This window comes from Buceros rhinoceros, unplaced genomic scaffold, assembly GCF_000710305.1.
Source record: "Buceros rhinoceros silvestris isolate BGI_N320 unplaced genomic scaffold, ASM71030v1 scaffold10443, whole genome shotgun sequence".
NCBI lineage: Eukaryota > Metazoa > Chordata > Aves > Bucerotiformes > Bucerotidae > Buceros > Buceros rhinoceros.
The window spans coordinates 32,959-51,679 of NW_010405402.1; the positions used below are offsets into that span (position 1 = coordinate 32,959).

Sequence of the window (18,721 nt, forward strand, 5' to 3'; positions counted from 1 at the left end):
TGGGGCGCCTGGTGCCGCCAGCAGTGAGCGTGAGCTCCTGCATTGGCAGCCAGCGCTGGCAACGGACACATGCTGTTCTGCCTCCTCTTCCTGGAGCTGCAGCAAACACCGGGAGAGGTAAAGTGAGTCCCTGTCTGTGGGCAGACATAGAGGGGAAGGATGGAGGAGGAGAAGTGAGGTGACTGGTTGGTTTGTTCCTAGCTATCGCTGAAGCCTGAGGATTTATGTAGGTGAGAGCAGAAGCCGGTGCTGGATCACAGCTGTGCAGTAAAACACGGTAACCCCTTACAGAGCTCTGGTCCTGAGGGCAGAAGTCACAGTGGTGTAGCTGTGCAGGCGTGAGCTTTGAGCACATCATTAACTGGTCTGCAACTGGTTCAGCTCAGGCTTGCGCACACAATCTGTGTGTGTTGGGCCATTTGGGGTTTGCCTTTTTTCAGTGGGCTTCTAGGTTTTTCTCATCATTTCTTTCTGTTAGCGTGAACATGCCCTTCAGTTCCACGTGTGCTTTTGGCATGTGGATTTCCTTGCTTTGATGAGTTTTGACTGCGAGCTGGTCTGCAGTCCCAGTTCCTGAGAGGCCTGGTATCCGAGCCGCACATGTGTTCCTGCACGTATTTATATATACATGCTCAGGTGGAAGATGCTGAGCGGACCCAGGTTCCTGGTGATGAAGAGGAAATCATGATACAGCATACCAAGGGGAAACCAAGACATATTTGAAAGTTCTGTTGCTTCAGGTGAAAACTTAATGGCCTGTCTTGCAGAGGCGAATTGCCTCTCTGACGTTTCTAACAGTCCCTTTTCTCTCCAGAACCGGAGCCATCCACGTCGGTGACCGGATATTAGCAATTAATAACGTGAGCCTCAAGGGCAAACCACTGAGCGAAGCCATTCACCTGCTGCAGATGGCGGGGGAGACAGTCACGCTGAAGATAAAGAAGCAGACAGAGAGTGAGTGGAGGAGCCCGGTTTGGGGTGGGGAGGTGAAGGTGCACCCCAGCAGGGACACCAGGTGATGGAGTAGGTAACACTGTGGCTTTTCCTTTGTGTGTGGTGGAAGGTGAGATGAGGCAGCATAGTCAGGGGCATGGCTGGGGACAGAGGGAGAAGGCAGATGAAAAAAGGCAACTCAGGGGCTCTCTCTGTAGTGGGAGGAGATTAGGCAGCAGGTTTATTGGCAATAATAATTTTTTTCAGCTTGTGCCATTGGTGCCATTCCCTGTCTGTATGAGTGTTTCACACAGAAGTGAAGCAGAAGTTGCTTTTAAAAGTGGAAGAGTGGTGCAGGTTTTTTTAGAAATATACCCCCGAAAATGAGCAAAAGGACTCTGAGATGGTAGATTCCACGAAAAAAACCACCACTTTTAATTCAACTTTTTGAAAGCAATTTGCAATACATCTTTTATGCCCCTTTTCCTGGCTCGTGGTCCTAAAATCATTTTTCAAAGCATCCACCTTCCCTCTAGAAATCCCCTTCTCGTTTCCCTGCCAAGCTCCCTGTGGCTTTGAAGCTGTTCTTCTTGACACGGTATCAAAGAACAGGAGCATACTTAGTACAGGCAGGCCAATTTGGGGGGGGGAAGATGGGGGGACAGAGGAGGGATTAGTGAAACCAGGGAACATGCAAACTTTTCTCTCTGACTGTAACTACAGCCAAACAAAGGATTTTTCATCAAGTTTGGAAAGTAGCAGGTGCAGTCTGGCTGCATTTCTGTCTCCCGCCACACCCGGTATTTTCTCTTTTTTCTGCCATGCTTATGCAGTCTCTAGATTTAGCTGGACGTACCCACTCAGTGAGCCGCTGTGCTGTGGGAATTAGAAGAGATCGAGTGATAAAGCTCTTCCAAGCAAGTGTGGCCCGTGTCCTGCATCTGAAAAATTAGCATCACTCCTAAACATAGCACTTGTGCAGACCTCAGAGCAGTTTTCAAATGTGTGGCAATGCACCTATTTTACAACTGGAGGAAGCCCAGGCAGGGAGTGGGGCCATGGCAAACAGAGGTAGAACTGGGGAACTGATTCCTCTCCAAGAAACCCCAGTCTCATTCCCTGCAGCCAAGTGTCTTGATCCTTGGTCTGAAATACTCTTTTATTCCCCTGCTGACACTTAGCATTGCCACAGCCACTCGCTGAAATAATTGACATGCAAGTGCCAGTTGGAGACTCGTTAATCATTCTGAGAATGAAGCAGGTGTAATTGAAATTTCAAGGTAATCTTGAGTTAATCATGGTGAGCAATCTTCTGAATGCTTGGAAAATAGGGACTTTTAGGGCACCGGGCTTTGTTTGGTAAAATAATCTGTCCTCATTGACAAATGCAGACTTTCAGAGGGCTTTTTATCCCAGCCTCTGCGAGTCAGAGATCCAGGGTGTGGATGGCTAACAGGATATCTAATCAACAAGGACTTTAAAATATTCAGTACAAAGAAATGCTTGTGCTGAGAAACCATTCCTTGCATAGCTTTTGCCTGAAAGAGAATTTGATGTAATGATAATAAGGGCCTATTACTACTAAAATAATGACAGGGAAGGTCTGAGCTTCAACATCCACACTCAGCTTTCCATTTTCCAATCACTAATCAGGGGAAATTCAGCCTCAAAATGCCAGGCCCAGGAATTCCACCATTGTCATGAGACTGCATGGGAGGCTCTGGAGAGGTGGTGATGAGACTTTGAATTGATATGAGGTTGTACAGTCTTAGAAAGGGGCTGTAACTTCAGCTGCAGTAGTTTGGGACCAGGTTTACGTTGTCGCTGGAATCTCATGAAAACATCTGTTTGTAATGGAGAGTTTGCAGCCAGCACCCTGACTGGGTGCTGCTCTGAGTAAAGAGGAGGCGCTCTGAGACCAGAGCTATCAGCTGCTGCTCGCAGTGGCCAACACTTCTTTGGGCAGGGCTGTTTGGAGGAAGCTTCCAAAGGCACAAGAAGATGTACTTGTGAATTGAGATTATGTCCCATTCATTTGGGAATCCTCAAATCTCTTGCATTCCATGTGCTAAAAACTCAGAGAGGCATTTTTTCTTGATTCACCTTGAGATAAGAGTACTGCTCCTTTCAACTGCATTGCACAGGCGTTTCTCAGCTACTTTTCACGAGCAAAAGAGGTCCTTCCAAAGACTTAGAGCACCAAAGACTTACAGTCCCATGTCAGCACGAGCCTTTCCCTGAGGCTTGCTCTTTGTGCGTGCTAAAGCAGCGTGTTCTGGTTTCAGAATCCTATCCCAAGAAGTCGGGGAGTATAAATGAAGTGAGCGACCCAGAGGATGAACTGACAGACTCCCAGAAAACTAGCAAGCTGTCTGAGATATATTCCACCACGATTCCTAGCGTGGACAGTGCTATGGAGTCCTGGGATGGCTCCGGCATTGATGCTGGGTATGGAAGCCAAGGTAAGCCAGGGTTGTCTTTTCTTAGGGGTCTCCGCACCAAGGTGAAGACAGGCAGAGCCTCTGAACCTGTCTGGAGACTGAACGTGAGCCGAAGCCTGTGATCTGACAACATTTGCATAGCTTCTCACTTCCAGCAAGGAACAAAATGTATTTTAAAATGCACTCATGTGGTGCTCTGAGTTGATGTATCTGATTTAGGTTTTTATTGGCACATTTCTTCTGGCTTATATGGCATCATAATATTCACAGCATTTTCAAAACCATTACAGCACTTTATAATTCACATAATCAGAAGAAGTGTTCACTGGCCATATGTCTTACAGCGTATTTGGTCCATAGCTCACTTCTAATTCTCCAGAGAGGCCATGTAGGACATATTAATCCTCTTCAGGATGTTTTAAAATCCACAAGAATGTCTTGTGACTAGAAGCACTCACTTAACAAAATAATTAAGGTAATACTACAAGAAAGTGTCTCTAACTCTCTAGTGAGTGATCAGATGAATGCATGTCTTTGAGGCCAGGTTTATTCAGCTGTGGCTGCTGGCAGACATCTGGAATTGGGATGGAGAAAGCTCTAGTCATGGGAATAGATTTTTGCTTGGAGAAAAGCTCTGGAAAATAGTTATTCCAGTTTAGATTTAGTGACATAAGCTGTATTAGCCTTTGTTGATAGAAAACAACCCCCAAATCGCCTCTGCAAAAGGAAATTGGTGAAAAGACTGCTGTCTGGAACAGAATGTAAAAACGGGAGGGATGCTGCAGGAGCACCTTCGATGCGCTAAGCAAAGTGTGTGCCTGTGCTCACTGCTCTCTGACTTAGAAACGAAGGACAGCATCTCGCAGGTGTCTCTTCCACCATGCCTGCATCTTCCTTCAGCCTCTGTTGGTCTAAAGTCTTAATTTGGGAGGGCAGATGGAACTGGAGGCTTCATTAAGGAGGAATTCCCTGGCCATCATAGCACTGCAATCCTTCTCCATCTAATTGAATGTTAACACAAGTTGGACAGTGGATTTAAAGAAGCAATTGTTTTTACCGGTAAATGGAGAACAAGTAATTGAACACAGAGCCCTGGGGAGTGGGGCTGATGCCAAGTTGCCCAACATCCACGGACTGCAGCTTTGCTCCAGGGGCTCTCTTGTCTTCCCTGGTAATTGCATTTGGCTTCACGGTGGTGTGCTGGCTGCTGGCTGGAAAGACGGGTGCCATCGGCTAGGGAGAAGGACACGCAGTCACCCAGGGGGTGGGCAGGAAGGCAGAATGCAGGGAGACCCAGGATGCACAGAGCCTGGAGACTGGGGTTGGTACCCTCAGCGGAGAACTATAGATTGGGCTCTGACAGCCTTGTATGTTTTAAGTTCATGCACAGCTTTAGGAGATCATTCAGTGAAGAGTTTGGCTGAAGGAGCTGCACTGGAAGTGGTGGAAACATGCCACCAGGTGGCTCTGAATCCCAGGGATCCAGCCCATCAACCTGGAAAGAGGTGGTGAAACCGGGGTGCCCAAGTCACAGCTCTGCACCCATAGCCCTGCGGTCCCTGGCCCCCCGTGCCCAGCCCACACCTGCTGCTCACCTGCTGCATCCTGGGACCTTCTTCTGCTCTGGCAGCAGCGAACGCTCCTGGCTGCTGTAAGACATTGGCAAGCACTTTTCTGGGGCTCTCTCCAGAGCAGTCTAACCTTTAAAAACACACAGAGGAAACACTCAGCTAAGTGAAATATAGCAGGCCTTGGCATTTTCAAAGACAGTGCTGGCGTTGTCTTTGGGTATTTCCAGTGCTCTCAGCTGTCTGGGAGGTCAAGTCTCCCTTAATTACGTATTTCTACATTACCTCTTCCTGTTTGCTTGGCAGAGTGTGCAGTGGAATTGTACTGTTTCTTGGAAAGTCTGTGAGGATTTCTCTGAAACGTTGACTGGGCAGCGGGAGGTGGGCAGGGGACTTGGAAGATGTATTTCTACTGCAGATGGCACTGACACTGCTGAGAAATGCTCTGTTTTGGAAGGTTTCTGTCCAGGCAGCTCCTCATGAGACCTGGGTATCTTGTGACTTGGTAGTGAATGGATTTGCATCTCTGGAGTAAGACACTGCCGAATGGAAAAGTCCATGAGGGCAGGTGTAGAGAAACTTGTCTGATTTCATCCTAACGGTCTATATTGATCTCCTATCAAATGTGATGCAGATAAGCCTCCTCATCTCTCAAACCAGCAGAGTTTTTCTTCCAGTACCTTGCCTTTAACACCCATGTCCGTGAAGCAGTTTTCTGTACATGCACCAGCTGATCCCAAAGGCGCGGGAGGGCTCTGCTGGCTGCAGGAATTGGCTGGCAGCTCTTGGGATCCGTGTTGGCTTTCCCTCATTTACCACTGCTGAGCACACTGGAGCTGGTGAGCAGCACCAGGTTCCCTTGGCACCATTACACGCGTTGGAGGGAGGCTGTTGCTTCTGGCTGCTCTGGATGCAGTTCTTTTACTCGCTTCATGCTGTCCATTAAGTCCCAGAGACAGTGGAGAATCTAAATGAAGATTTTTTTTCATTAATAGAAATCAGGCCTCCAGATCCTTCAAAATGAGTGGGGTTGGGCGCGCTAAGGGAAGCTTGGCAGCATCTTCTCTTTACCCTATGAAGGACTCACTGTATTTAAAGGTGGCGACTTCAACAACACAATTTCTTTTGCGTTCAGTGTGGAAAGAGGAGCCATTATCCAAGGCTGGAGCTGTCTGGGGGTAGGATCTGCATTTGTTGGGTGTATGTAGTCCCAGGTTTGTGGATCCCAGACCCACACCACAGAACTACTCAGAAGTGCAGAAGCAAAGGAGAAATGGGGCACTTTATGACAAGATCCCGAGAAGCTGCTTTGGTTAAAGCAAGAAGAGATGGGAAAAACAACCCTTTTTGGATTACTGAGGTGGAAGCAGTACGCAATCGGTATGGTCTCAGGTTTGGGACCTGGGGAAGGAAGCTGTCCTGGCTCAGCACGACTTACTCCATTTGGGATTTCTGACCAGGTAATACCCTTTCTATCTTCACCACTTCTTGCCTTCCCTAGGTACGTACATACCTCAGGCTGCAGGCATAGCCCTCCATCCACATGAATGGAGACACAGTAGGCAAAAGAGCAGCACCCCTCCAGGGGACCCCAGGAAAAACTACCCCTACATGGATGGAAGCTTCAGTGAAGATGACTGGGACAAGCCCAGCAGGTATGGAGGGGTGGCAGGAGGCAGGGAGGTGCATCTGCGAATGTGGGTGTCACTGTGTAGGGACAAGGGGGCGTGGGAATGTGATGGAGTGGCCAGTGTTGTCCCCATCTTGGTATTGGGCAGCCATGGGGAGGAGTGCTGGGGGGGTGACCTACTCTGTGGAACCACCTCCACATTGCCAGGTTACCCTGGGTGTAGCTCTGTGACACCTCTGCCATGGCCAGGTGACATTACTGCCTGGAGTTAGGGCAGTTTCAGCTGCATGGACCACAGGTTCTTACCACGTTTTGTAATCCTGCTGCAGTATTTTCATAGTTTAGGTGTAATAAACAGACATGGTCAGGGCTGTCCCTACAGCAGCTCAATGCCACAAAGAATAAAAGGCCAACCAAAGTTCTTGGAGGACCAGTATGAGATTGCATGTCCAATTTAAAATCTTCCAAATCTGTGGCAGGATGTCTCTCTCCATCCCACTTGGGCCTTCTAGCACTACAAAACCATGCTGAGTGATCATGGTAGAATTAAATCCCTGGGTCACCAGCGTGGGAGAACTCTTCCAACCCCTCCTGAGGCCGTGGAGGAGGCTGCTACTGCTCCTCACTTTGGGTGAAAATCCTGCTGGATCTGCCCTGGTCAGAGGCGGCCCCTCTCTGAACCACTCATAGTGGAAAAGCCTCGTAGCTTCGTAACTAACCTCGACATCCTCTGGAGTCCCCATAGTTGTGTGTGTCGTGTTGTTACTGTCGGGTCTTTTTTTTTTTTTTTTTTTTTTTTTTTTTTTTTTTTTTTTTTTTTTTTTTTTTTTTTTTTTTTTTTATTCTTTTCCTTAACTTTCGTTTGTCCAAACAAACCCTTAGAACATCTCATGGCCATTTCCACCTATTTAAAGATGATCAAACTGGCAGGAAGACTGGCAGCAGTGGAGACTTTGTTCTTGTTTTGCCTCTCAGCGAGAGCTAGCTCACAGAGGTCGTTGATCCCTCGTGGCCTTCACAGCGAGGCCGCCAACAGCTGAAGTTAGCAAATCTGAACGCTTGAAGCCCCGCATGTCCCTAATGAGGGCTCCGAGCCCTGATGTCAAAGTGCAAGTGAAACAGTTCAAGCTGCTGAGCCCTTCTTCCTAGGGAGAAAAACAAAATGTCTCTAATCCCAGCTGCCTTTATCCTGGAAAACCTGCTGACCCAGTGGTGTGATAGTCCATTCTGATTCATCCGCGTCCTGGATGTGTTTGTTATACTGCTGATCTGAGAGGCAAGAAACTGGTAGCTGGAAGGGACGTATGCCTCTTTGGGAACCTGGGAGCAGAGGAAGGAAATGAGTAAGGGGAAAGAATTGAAAATACCTTTGGGGGGGAAATTTTGGTTTGTTTTTATAAAGCCTTGCTGGGTGTTTTCTTGACCTTTTTGCCTGGTGTAAAGGCTACTGGCCTTTAAAAGCTGGTGAAAGGTAGGGGGTGAATTTAAAATATAATAAGCCATGTGAAATACTGCTCTCTCCAGGCAGGTCACAATCCCACAGGCAGCAAAGCCTGCTACATTTAGACCAGTGGATGAAAAGCAAAGCATGTGCTCAAGACTTTGCGGTTAATAGAGATCTGGAAGGAGCTCCATTAATAGCCCAAGGAGTCACTATGTATTTAATGGAGCCCAACCTCTCTTTGACTTGTACTCAAATAAAATGTTCTGACTTTGCTAAGTGGCTCTGGTGGATGAGTGTCCCTTCCTGTCTGCGGTGTTGATGACCATTAAGCCATGTGAGATGCTGCCAGATGTTGCAAAGGTGGAGCCTTGTCCATGCAGCTCCTAATAAGATGTGTAGAAGAGATGCATTAAGGCTGTGTTAATGTCCCTGTCCCCTTGGGGTCTCTCCCCATGACACATTAGTGGGTTTATCGTGACCTTGATTTAACACCGCAGAGTTGCCTTCAGGAGGCTCCTGTTAAACTGAGTGCTGACGGTCTGAGTTTTGCAGAGGCTGGTGTGCAGTAAGCAGTGTCCAGTGTGACCTGCTTCTCTGGCTTGTTCAGAGGACTTCAGCATGTTTAATTGCTATTTGCTTTAGAAGTCCAAGAACTGACCCTGACTTGTTGTCAGAGATAAGAGATGCTGGAACTGCCAAGGTGGGAATCGGCAGAAGCCCAGCAAGGTGCACGCAGTGTTCATGTTAATGGGTCGTTGTACCAGCTTGAGAGAGGTTCTCTCTATCCTTGCTCTGTTGTGGACAGAACTCGTGGCAATCTTTACATGGCTGTAAGTGCTGGGACTTTGATATAGCCAAAAAAAGAGACCTCTTGAAAGTAACAGCTCAGTTCCCTGGTCATCCCAAAGCAAATGGAACTGGGTTTGTATGGGTTGTACATGACACTGTTGATATTGCTGGCTGTAGAGCACATTTGCTTGTCCAGCCCAGGACAATCATTTTTATATACATCTTTGCATTATTTACTCTCATAGAGACCTAATGTATTTATCATTTTCTCACCATGTCTGTTACCCTCTGTGTTTTTCTCTCTCTTCTCAGGTGTTCTGTGTCTCAGATCTGAGCTCTATCCCATCAGCCTTTGTACTAACAGTCTCTGAGGCTCCTGGTTTACCCATAATGCATCCTTTTTTCTTTCACTTCTCTATTTCACCAAAACGTCTTCCTAAACCTACAATCTTCCTACAGGCAATTTTAATTTACCCTTTGAACTCTGACATTACTACACCAACTTAATTCTTCCTTTGAAGGACGCTTGCCCTGTTAGTAAATGCATGGAGGTCTCGTATTCGGACTCTTGTCTGAAAAGTTCATATTGTTTGCTTTTGTATATGAAGACTCTTCAAGTTTCTGCTTTTACTGGTGAGACATTTGCTGTAGCCTTGTGGCTTTCATCCCGCTGCAGAAGAGTGCTGACAATGTTTGGTTCCTACGTTACAACAGATACCCCAACCGCCAAAATGGCCTTGAGACCACTCACGAGGATAGTTTTTGGCGTGTTTTTGGCGAAGCTTTGGAGGATTTGGAAACATGTGGCCAGTCTGAACTTTTGAGGGAGATTGAGGTAAAACACTTTCTGAATTTGCTGCTGATCTGACTGTTCTACTCTTCATAAATGTTAGACCGTTTCCCTAGATCTGTTAATTGCACGTGGTGTGAAGAAGGGTTCAAATTTAATCTGTATTAGTGTTCATGCTAATGGAGAACTGTGTCACATTAGACAATTGCTTGCATGTACTTTTACCCTGAGCCAATGCCTTACCCACCAGGAGCTCCACGCTCTTTTTGCAAACTGTTGCTGCCCAACAATCTTCACGATTGCTGGCAAACCTTCCCTATCAGACGGTAAACCCTCTGCTTGGAAAGATACTGTCTGTCCAAAGCACTTGCAGGCCAAGCAAAAGGAGACCCCACTGGGACTGAAGCCTTGGCTTACTTCAGATAGACACAGGCCCAACATACATCTTTCATTCAGCTGTCACTCTGCCGGAAACCGCTTAAGTGAAATAGGTAATTGAAAGCTTATCAGCCAGCTTCCCCATGGAAAAATCTGAGACAGTAATTGCTTCCTGCAGAAATAAAGGTGTTTCCTCTCTTCACAAGTCACTTTCTCTTTTCTTTATCCAAAACTCTTTGGAGTCTTGTTATTGTGTCCGGTTATAGGATGAGGAGCCTGGACTTCCAAGCTGTGGGATGCAAATAAAGGCCTCCCTCGAGACCGTTGAACAGCGGGAATCAAACCTGCTCAGCAGGATGAGACCCATGCGACTCCCCGCTCTGGTTCAGCTCACACAGCCCAAGAGAAAAAGTGGGACCCCGCAGGCTCTTGTCTCCCCCTGCCTTCTGGGTGCAGAGGATGGGGGAGAGATCACGTGGTCGTGACCTCCAACACCCCCAGTGGGACTGTTTTGATGCACAATTGCATATTGCTTAGGCTTCAGAGAAAAAAGGCAATGTCTGAGTAACTGGAAAAGGGAAGTCTGGTTTCGGTCTATGTGGTGACAAGGGACTTAACTAATTGTTCTTTCCTCCTTGATCCTTAGCAACTGTAAGTGGGGGAGGAAATCTCAATTGAATTTATTGTGCTGAAGCACAAAACAGCGTATTTATTATCTTAACTGCTTAAGAGAATGCTGACAAAAAAAAAGGCAACACAAAACCCCAACCCCCCCAGCCCACACAATCTGTAACTTCTTCCCTTGATCACTTATTTCCTGGACCTGAATATGTTTAGAAATGAGTTTAGGAAGCTGCTACCAACCTTTCTTAACTGTTGTTGACTGCTTAAGAAAAAGTACCCCTCTGAAATGATGCATGGATGTTTCTCTTCTGCATAATGGCTGGCATCTAAATGTGAAAGGGATTTGTTGGACTACTGAGAAATGCCAGGACAGAGGAAACACCTTTATACCCAGTCCTGTTCCTTTTCCAGGGATCTGTGGTGCAGGGATGTGCTTTTGATTCAAGCTGTTTTAAGGCTCTGGAGCTCTGACAGTTACAGCAATGCTTTTAAAAATGTGAAGAAATTTTACTGAAAGCTAAGCACCTCTTGGGTTTTGTTGTACTTAGCAAATTTCTAGAATATTTTGGAAAGTTTTGGGGCCAAAAAGAAAGTGCTGTGTTTTTAGCAGAAATCTGATGGGTTTCAATTCCCCTTTTATCAAATTCGAGATACCACCGAACTGTTCCTCCCTCTCCGTGTGCCCATCCTTCCTGAGGCATGGTGTGGAATGTGCAATGCTCACTGGGGCTTTTGCTGTATCGCAGGTTTCTAAGCCCCACTTCCTGGCCTTCTGTCATTTTACTACAGTCACAGATTTTTTGTTTTGTTTTGTTTTTTTAAATTTGACCCTTAAAGCTCCATGTTTTAAACCAAATATGAGTCATACAAGAACATCCAAGGTAGCCTGGAAACAGGTTCACACACAGTACCAATCCACTGCCAGACTATGGGTTATGGGTAGAAACAGGCTTTTCCCGGGGTGTCTAGTGGAGCGTGTGTCCCCTCTTTGCTTTGAGGGCAGCCAAGACATGGTGAAAAATAATGCGGCTTCAGAGCCACAGGTTGGAGAAGTCCAGAATTGCCCTTTCTGCTGCTTGCACTTAAAGCACCTAGCAAATGGCTTATGATGCTGCAGGAAGTACTTACCTACCTTGAGGAGAGGAAGGCGTTGAGTGCTCTTGGGTGCTGCTCAGTTATGGTATTTGCAGCACGTGGGGGAGGACAGTAGCACAACGTGCACAGACCTTTCTGTTCTCCTCCCTGGCTCTGCAATACTGCTGTTGGTATGGCATGGCGAGGCACCCTGGGGGGTGCCGAGGCTGCCTGAGGTCAGTGAACAAACATACCCTGGTTGGCTGAACCACTCCTAGTTAATCTGCCTTGCAGGTATGTGGTAAGTCAACGTCCTTCCAGCATGTAGCAGATATTTGAGTTTTGTCCAAACTCAAGCTGATAAAGTAATTTTTGTGTGAAGAACTGAAAAGTGCAAAGCTAAAAGGTTTTCTCTATTTTATCCATCTCTATTTGGGATAATGTGTGGGTGGTGCTGGCATTTTCATACTCCCACCAGAATTCGCTTTATTTGCCTTTGTTCCAGCTTGGAGTGAAGAGCTGGAGATTTAGTCAGGTGATATTTCCCCTGTGCACTGGAGCAATTGCTCTTGGACTTGCCACGGTTAGCATTGCGGAGTTCTGCTATCTGCTCCCTACCTTTCCTTTTCTTTCTTCTACTTTTTGACATTTAATGGGACTGCAGACCCTTGGAGCCTGAACCTTGAAATGACAGTTTTCATTATGCTGTTTAAATAGACTCTGTGACCTGGAGCCAGTTGAGGTTCCACAGACTGGATTCTTGACTCCTTCGTTAGCTTTGATCAATGTAAACTCATTAGTGAAAAGCATAGCCAAATGGAGTAGAATCTACTTAGGGGCATCTTTTAATGGATGCTATCAAAGATGACTAGGCTTAAATACTACTTAATTTCATATTTTTAACTCAGTCTTGCTCAGTGGCATCTCCCATTTACTGACAGATAAAATCCTAATTTCCCGTGCTGAATTGGCCTCAGTGGAGTCCAAGGTATTGACTTCCCTGGGCCATTGCCAGCACTGTGCAATGCTAACGGTGAGCTGGTTCCTCTGGCAGCCCCTCTGGGAGCATCCTTCTTGATTACAAAGAAGCTTCCAGCAAAAGATGAGGCCTGCTTGGCACTGTTTGTGTAGAAGGGGTCGTCAAAAAATAGGGAGGTGCTTCACAAATGCTTCCTTCTGAGATGAAGCTCCATGTTGCTGTGAGGGTGGAGATGATACAGAAGGTCAGTGATAGACCTGGCACCAGGCTTCTGAGGTCTGGAAATGGCTTTTATAGCTAACTGGTGCTTCTTGGTATATTTTTTTTTAATCAGTGAGAACAATGGTGCCTCCCTGTCGTTGTTTGTGCCACTTTTGTTGCCATGTGGTCCATCTCTTTCTGCTGCTGGCTCAGCAGAGTGACTCTGTGCCCTCACCCTACAGGCATCCATCATGACAGGAAGCGTGCACAACCTGGGCCTGGAGGGCAGCAAGCTGCTCCTGGACTCTGTCAACCCATCAGAACTGAGCCCATTGAGGAAAGCAAACTCCAGCTGTGATGACAGACAGACTGAGAGCAGTAGCTCCCCTGCCAAGAAGAACGAGAGGAACCTGGACATGAAGAAGATTGAGAAGGAGATGCAGGAAATCATGTCCCCTACCCCTCTTGAGTTTCACAAGGTCTGTGTTGCTGAGGATTGGTCTGGCTGTGGCACTGCAGTGCCTCGATGGTTAAAGTTGGAAGATTTGTAACCTTGTGGAGAATGTCCTTTGTTCAGAGGGACCCCCAGATAATGTCTCTTGTTGAAGCTGGCCCCCACCAAGGTCTGCAGCAAAGGTTTTCAGAGGGCCAGATTGAGATAAAGGGGCCTCTTCAGAAGAGTAACAGGCTTTAGCTGCCATGCTTCAGCAGGGTTCAAACCTGTTCTTGCTGTTTCCCTTTAGTATGTGAGATTTCCAGTCCCCTGTGTTCCAGGGTTCATTAGTCAGTGCTATAGATAAGCAAGAGAGCTCAAATTATGGCCCTCTGGAGATCCATCAACCCTTTTCTGATGGCACACTCCTTTCAGTAGGCCACTTTTTGTATAAAAAATAACTCAGAACCAACTTACTTTCCCTCCCCTTCCACTCCACCCCCAGCCCAGCCTGCAAATGGTAGGATTTCAGTGATGGGATGCAGCTGAACTTAGCCAGTTTAAGCACAGTGCAAGGTGACGGTAATTAGAAAAGTAATTAGCTGTGGAAGCTGCTGGTGCAGGATGCAAGTAGAGAAGGGAGCTGGAGAGTTTTCAAAACAATTGATTACCTTTTTCTTTTCTAGAGTGACTTTAGAATGAAACCTGCAGTTATGGTAGCTGGAAAAAACAACTTTTTCATGTTTGATCTGCTCTTGTCCTTCAGGGCATGGCAAATGTGTCTTTAAATAAAACTCCTTCATACCTGAAGGAGGAGAGCTGTCTAATTAAGCATGTTATAGGGTGGCTCTTCATTCCACTGGAGCATCTGGTGTTGGCTGTGTTTGGACATGAGGTTGAGGCCAGGTGGCTGCTCCTGTACGTCATTCTGGGCACTGTCCTTCCCAAGAACCGCATATCCATGAGGTTCGCCCAGCCAGGAGCACAGTGATGGGGTCAGAGCCTCATGGTAGAGGTACTCTCCCAGTTCATGGGAGCAAAGGGAGATTTGGGTGGTGTTGGGGAATCAGTTGTTGCTGGCTCCCAGTGTTACCCCATGGCAAGATACACTTCTAACAGTGCACCCCTCCTTTAGACGAGACTATAGCATGGTGTGCTCAAGGGAAGGGCAGTGAGGTTACCCGTTTCTTGTCCTCAGTATGTCAGCACTTACTGATGTGAATTTTTGAAAAAGAACTCGTGAATAATATAGAGAAGTTTAGATATTCCTGATGAGTGATGTATTAAAAATGAGCTGTCTTCACATTTGACACACTACATTGAAAATTCCCTGTGAACGTGTTGATTTTCCATGTGCTGGTCTGGCACGCACAGAGGATGCACAGCGTAAGCTGGGCCAGGGAAGGCAATGCTCTGTTAACAACACTTGCTTTGTTGCTTTTTTGGGTGAAATCATAGAGTTGTCTGGTTGGAAGAGACCTTTAAGATCATCGAGTCCAACCGTTCCTCCTGCACTGCCAGGGTCCCTAAACCATGTCTCTCAGCACCACATCCACACGGCTTTTAAACACTTTTAAACAGGGCAGCTGTCGGTATTACACTGCCTGCGCGTCCTTCCACATCCAAGGGAGAGAGACTGTCGTGTGGTTGGTTATATGCCAGTCACCACAGCACTGCTCCACGCGATCTACCTAAGATGACGGTGTCACTAAATAAGGCTTAATCTGTATTAGCTGCCCAGGCTAAGAAAAATCTGCCCGGCAGACTTGGGGTGGCATTGCTGTAGGTCTGCACACATAACCTACATTATCCCTATCCTGCCAACCCTGCACATCTCCTCCTTCCTCTGCTCCATTACAACACGTGTTTTCTGTTTCTGCCCTTCCAGATGACACTCCACAAGGACCCAGAGAGTGAAGACTTTGGATTCAGTGTGTCGGATGGCCTGTTAGAAAAAGGTGTCTATGTAAATATGGTCCGTCCGGATGGGCCAGCAGATCAGTGTGGCCTCAAGCCATATGACAGAGTGCTTCAGGTAATAAATGCAAAATGCAGTTCTGGAGGCTGGGATGGAGTGAATGAGTGGCTGAGAGGAAGAGAGAAGTGAGGCCCATCCGTGACAGCACTAACTTTAATGAAAGGTAATAGTTAGCCAACTAGGTGAGCTCTTACCCACCAAGCAATGAGACCCGTGTTTTGTAATGAGAAATCACTAGGTAGTACCTAGTGGTGGTACCCTTAGGTTACACCTATTTCAGGACACAGCATGTCCCAGCACTGGCCTTTTTGAGCTTGGGGAGCTCAAAACAATCAAAAAGCCGTGTTGCTTCCTCTCCTTACCCTCAGGTTTTTTTCTGTCGTGTAAGAGGATGATTTTTGGATGAACTAGACTGCATTGACCAATATGTGTTCCGGCGAAGACCCCTATGAAGTTAAGTGGTGTCCATGAAGTTCTGTGCATGCCTTTGACAACTGAAAGAGTTTTCTAGGAAACACATCCTTCAAGCAAAGTGTTTTTCATGAATATTTTTCTCTGAAAGATACTTGATCTGAAATAGCTGACGCGGAAACAGAATAACAAATCTGGTCAAAAGCACAGTCTGTAATAAACGTGACCTGCATGTATCGGACTACCAGAGGGACAGTAAGAGCATGGTGAGTTTTGGAGACTGGAGAGGATGAAAACCAACTGTTTTAGCTTTGGAGCAACTCAAACAGCAACTGTGAGAAAGTGCAACCCCAATGGAAAAATTGCCACCATTTGGAAATGCAGATATTGTGACCATATTTGGAAACACTCTGAAAGATGTTTAGTTTTACTAATTTCTAGGCGGAGGTTGTTAGCAGCAGAATGAGAGCCAATATATTATGTACATCAGGTAACTGGAGAACTGGCAGCACTGTGGGGAACCTTGTTTAAGCTTGTTATGGTCTCTCGCCAGTTGGCTGCTATACAATTATTTCTTCTCGGCTTCAAATAAAAGATGGTGCAAGAATGAACAAGAAGCTAATTAGGCTCTGGGCTGCCTTTCTGTTGAATGTTGTATGTGTCACTTTTTGCAAGTGCCAAGTGCTCTGGGAGGTGTGCCCAAAATCCTAAACAGAGTGGTGTGGAGACTTTCGACACCTCCCTTCCACATGCTGCGCTGCACAGCTTACGCCTACAAGAAGACGAAGCAACTGCCATTGTGTTGACATGTGGAGTTGTGAATAAGGGATTGCAGACCTGGTACAGGCAACTCCTGTCAAGAAATACAGAGATGCATTGCTGAGGATGATGCTTCACAGTGCTGTTGATTATGGGCATGATGATGTTCCTGAAGGCTAGTGAAACACCTCGTCCCTGTCGTAACAGACTCTCTGCCTCTCAGCTGGATGGATTAGCTGGATTATGGTATTGCACTAACAGCACTTCTGCACTGGAACTGACTGGCTGGTGTAGAGCAAAGGCAGAACAAGCTGATGGCTTAGCTCTCCTTGTCCACACGTGGCCTAGAAATTGCCCTTAGTGATTATGTTGTAAGGAGCAGTATTGGGGTCAACTGTGTGGACACCACCTAGGACAGAGGGCCACTGCTCCTGTCACGGAGCTCTGCTCTGTGGGTGTACACTAATGATGGGAAAGGATTTGGATGGAAGGGTTGCATGGACTCATCCAGCCCTTACCCAGAGAAGAAAGCAACACCTGGCTCCAGGGGTTATGTTCACTCCAAAGGGGGGTGGGAAATTCCTTTTTCCCTTCCATGCTTCCCCTCCCTGTGCTGTTTGCCAGCCCCCTTAATCCCAGAGCTGTCATGGCACCAAGCCCATGTGCTCTGGTAGCTGTAGGTGCAAGAGCTGCAGTGGTTCTTGAAAGTGACCCAGCCTACAAACATGCTTGAAGGTCTTCAAGAGACAGCAGTAGAAGTGCTCTCACTGCTGAATCCTGCAGAGAGAATTTGCAGCTGCCTTCTGAGCCCACGTGAAATGTATCCAGACTCCTCTGAAATGAAGGATGTAAATGGGGAGAGGGGAAGCAGGAACTGCTTGGTATAGTCTCAATTTACTGCTGGCTGAGCTGGAAAATGGTTGGCAGAAGCCTCAGGGTCTGTGCTGTATTTATTTTCCAAGCGCTGAGTAACCCACATCACAAATCTAAGGCCAGTAAAAACCATGATGGCAAAAAAAAATCATGGAAAATGACAACCTTTCTCCTACAGGCTTGAACTGGAGAACTAGTTTTGAGCCCTGCAGCGTTTGATACTTGTTATACTGCCCCAGACGCTGGGGTTCGGGGTTTATGCCCGATCCAGCCTTTTTTCCCTTTGCCTACCAGTTATTGCATCATTTCTCAGTGCGTCTAAGCAGGGGTGCACTCAGCCTACAGGGTTTCTCCGCTTTGCTCTGCTCTGCTCTGTGTATTTTCACAGGTGTGGATTTAGCACCAACCTTGCGTTTTCTGACTAACAAACATGGTCTTTCTGTTGTTCCCCCCTATGGCACATCCTAAACCCATCCCGGCAGGTAAATCGCATCCGAACGAGAGACTTTGACTGCTGTCTGGCTGTTCCCCTGATTTCGGAGGCTGGAGATAAACTGGACCTGGTGATTAGCCGAAACCCCTTGGCACTGGCTGCAAACGCTCCCCAGGAGGGGAACAGAGAGCTGCCAGCACAGGTGGCCCACGGCGCCGAGGTCAAGGCGAGCGTCCAGACACTCTGAGCAGCAGGAGCAGAGCAGGCAGTGCCTCTGCTGAGCCGCTGTTATGTTTGGGGTGTTTTTCCTATTTTTTGCACTGGTATTTGTAAATGCTGTGTGTAACCTGCAAGTGGGGAGGTGGGTCTTCAGTGAGCCTGTAGACCGCCAAATATTGCTGGGAAAGTTGGAGCTGGATGCGCATCTCAGCCCTTGGGCAGCGCTGGTGATGGGGCGAGCTGCCGCTGGGAGGAAGGAGCATCCACAGCCATCCCCCATGGCAGGACACCCCCTGTGCCCCAGCTCTCGGAGTGCATGGGGTCTTGCCTCAACATCTTCCTCACCCTGAAGGCCTTGGCCATCCTATAAACACACATGGTGCTATTATGTTCCTTGTTTGCTCAGTTAATTGCATACAGCAAGACTGAAGCGCCTTTCCTTTTCTGTTGTGCCCAGCTCCATCCTTTAAGCACTCCTGATAAATAGTTTTCTGCAGCCCCCGGCACTCCCAGTGCAGGGCTGTGGAGTGCCCTGGTTAAAAGACATTTCAAAATGTGCTCCAGAGTGGCTAGATACAATTCTTGTTCAAAAAGGGGTATTTGCAGCTGCCTCCTGCCAGCCCTGCCTGTGCTCCTGGCCAGGGCCGGCTCGCCCTGTGGTGCGATGAGGCACCCCGTCTCGCCATCGATTCCCGTGAACAATGTGGTTCCCTGTGCTGGAGCAGTTGTTACAGAGCTGAAGGCCGTACTCAATGCGAATGGCC

General features: G+C 47.3%; 1 protein-coding gene across 1 annotated transcript in view; it reads left to right on the forward strand.

The window, feature by feature from the left end:
- Positions 1-17,985, forward strand: part of GRIP2 (glutamate receptor interacting protein 2) — a gene marked incomplete at its 5' end in the record, with an annotated part of 50,851 nt that extends 32,866 nt beyond the window's left edge. The window contains 7 exons of the mRNA XM_010133712.1: positions 815-954; positions 3,219-3,395; positions 6,444-6,597; positions 9,520-9,640; positions 13,094-13,330; positions 15,173-15,319; positions 17,788-17,985. Coding sequence (XP_010132014.1) covers positions 815-954; positions 3,219-3,395; positions 6,444-6,597; positions 9,520-9,640; positions 13,094-13,330; positions 15,173-15,319; positions 17,788-17,985 — 1,174 coding nt within the window. The remainder of the gene's footprint in view (positions 1-814; positions 955-3,218; positions 3,396-6,443; positions 6,598-9,519; positions 9,641-13,093; positions 13,331-15,172; positions 15,320-17,787) is intronic.
- Between the last annotated feature and the right edge of the window lie 736 nt (positions 17,986-18,721).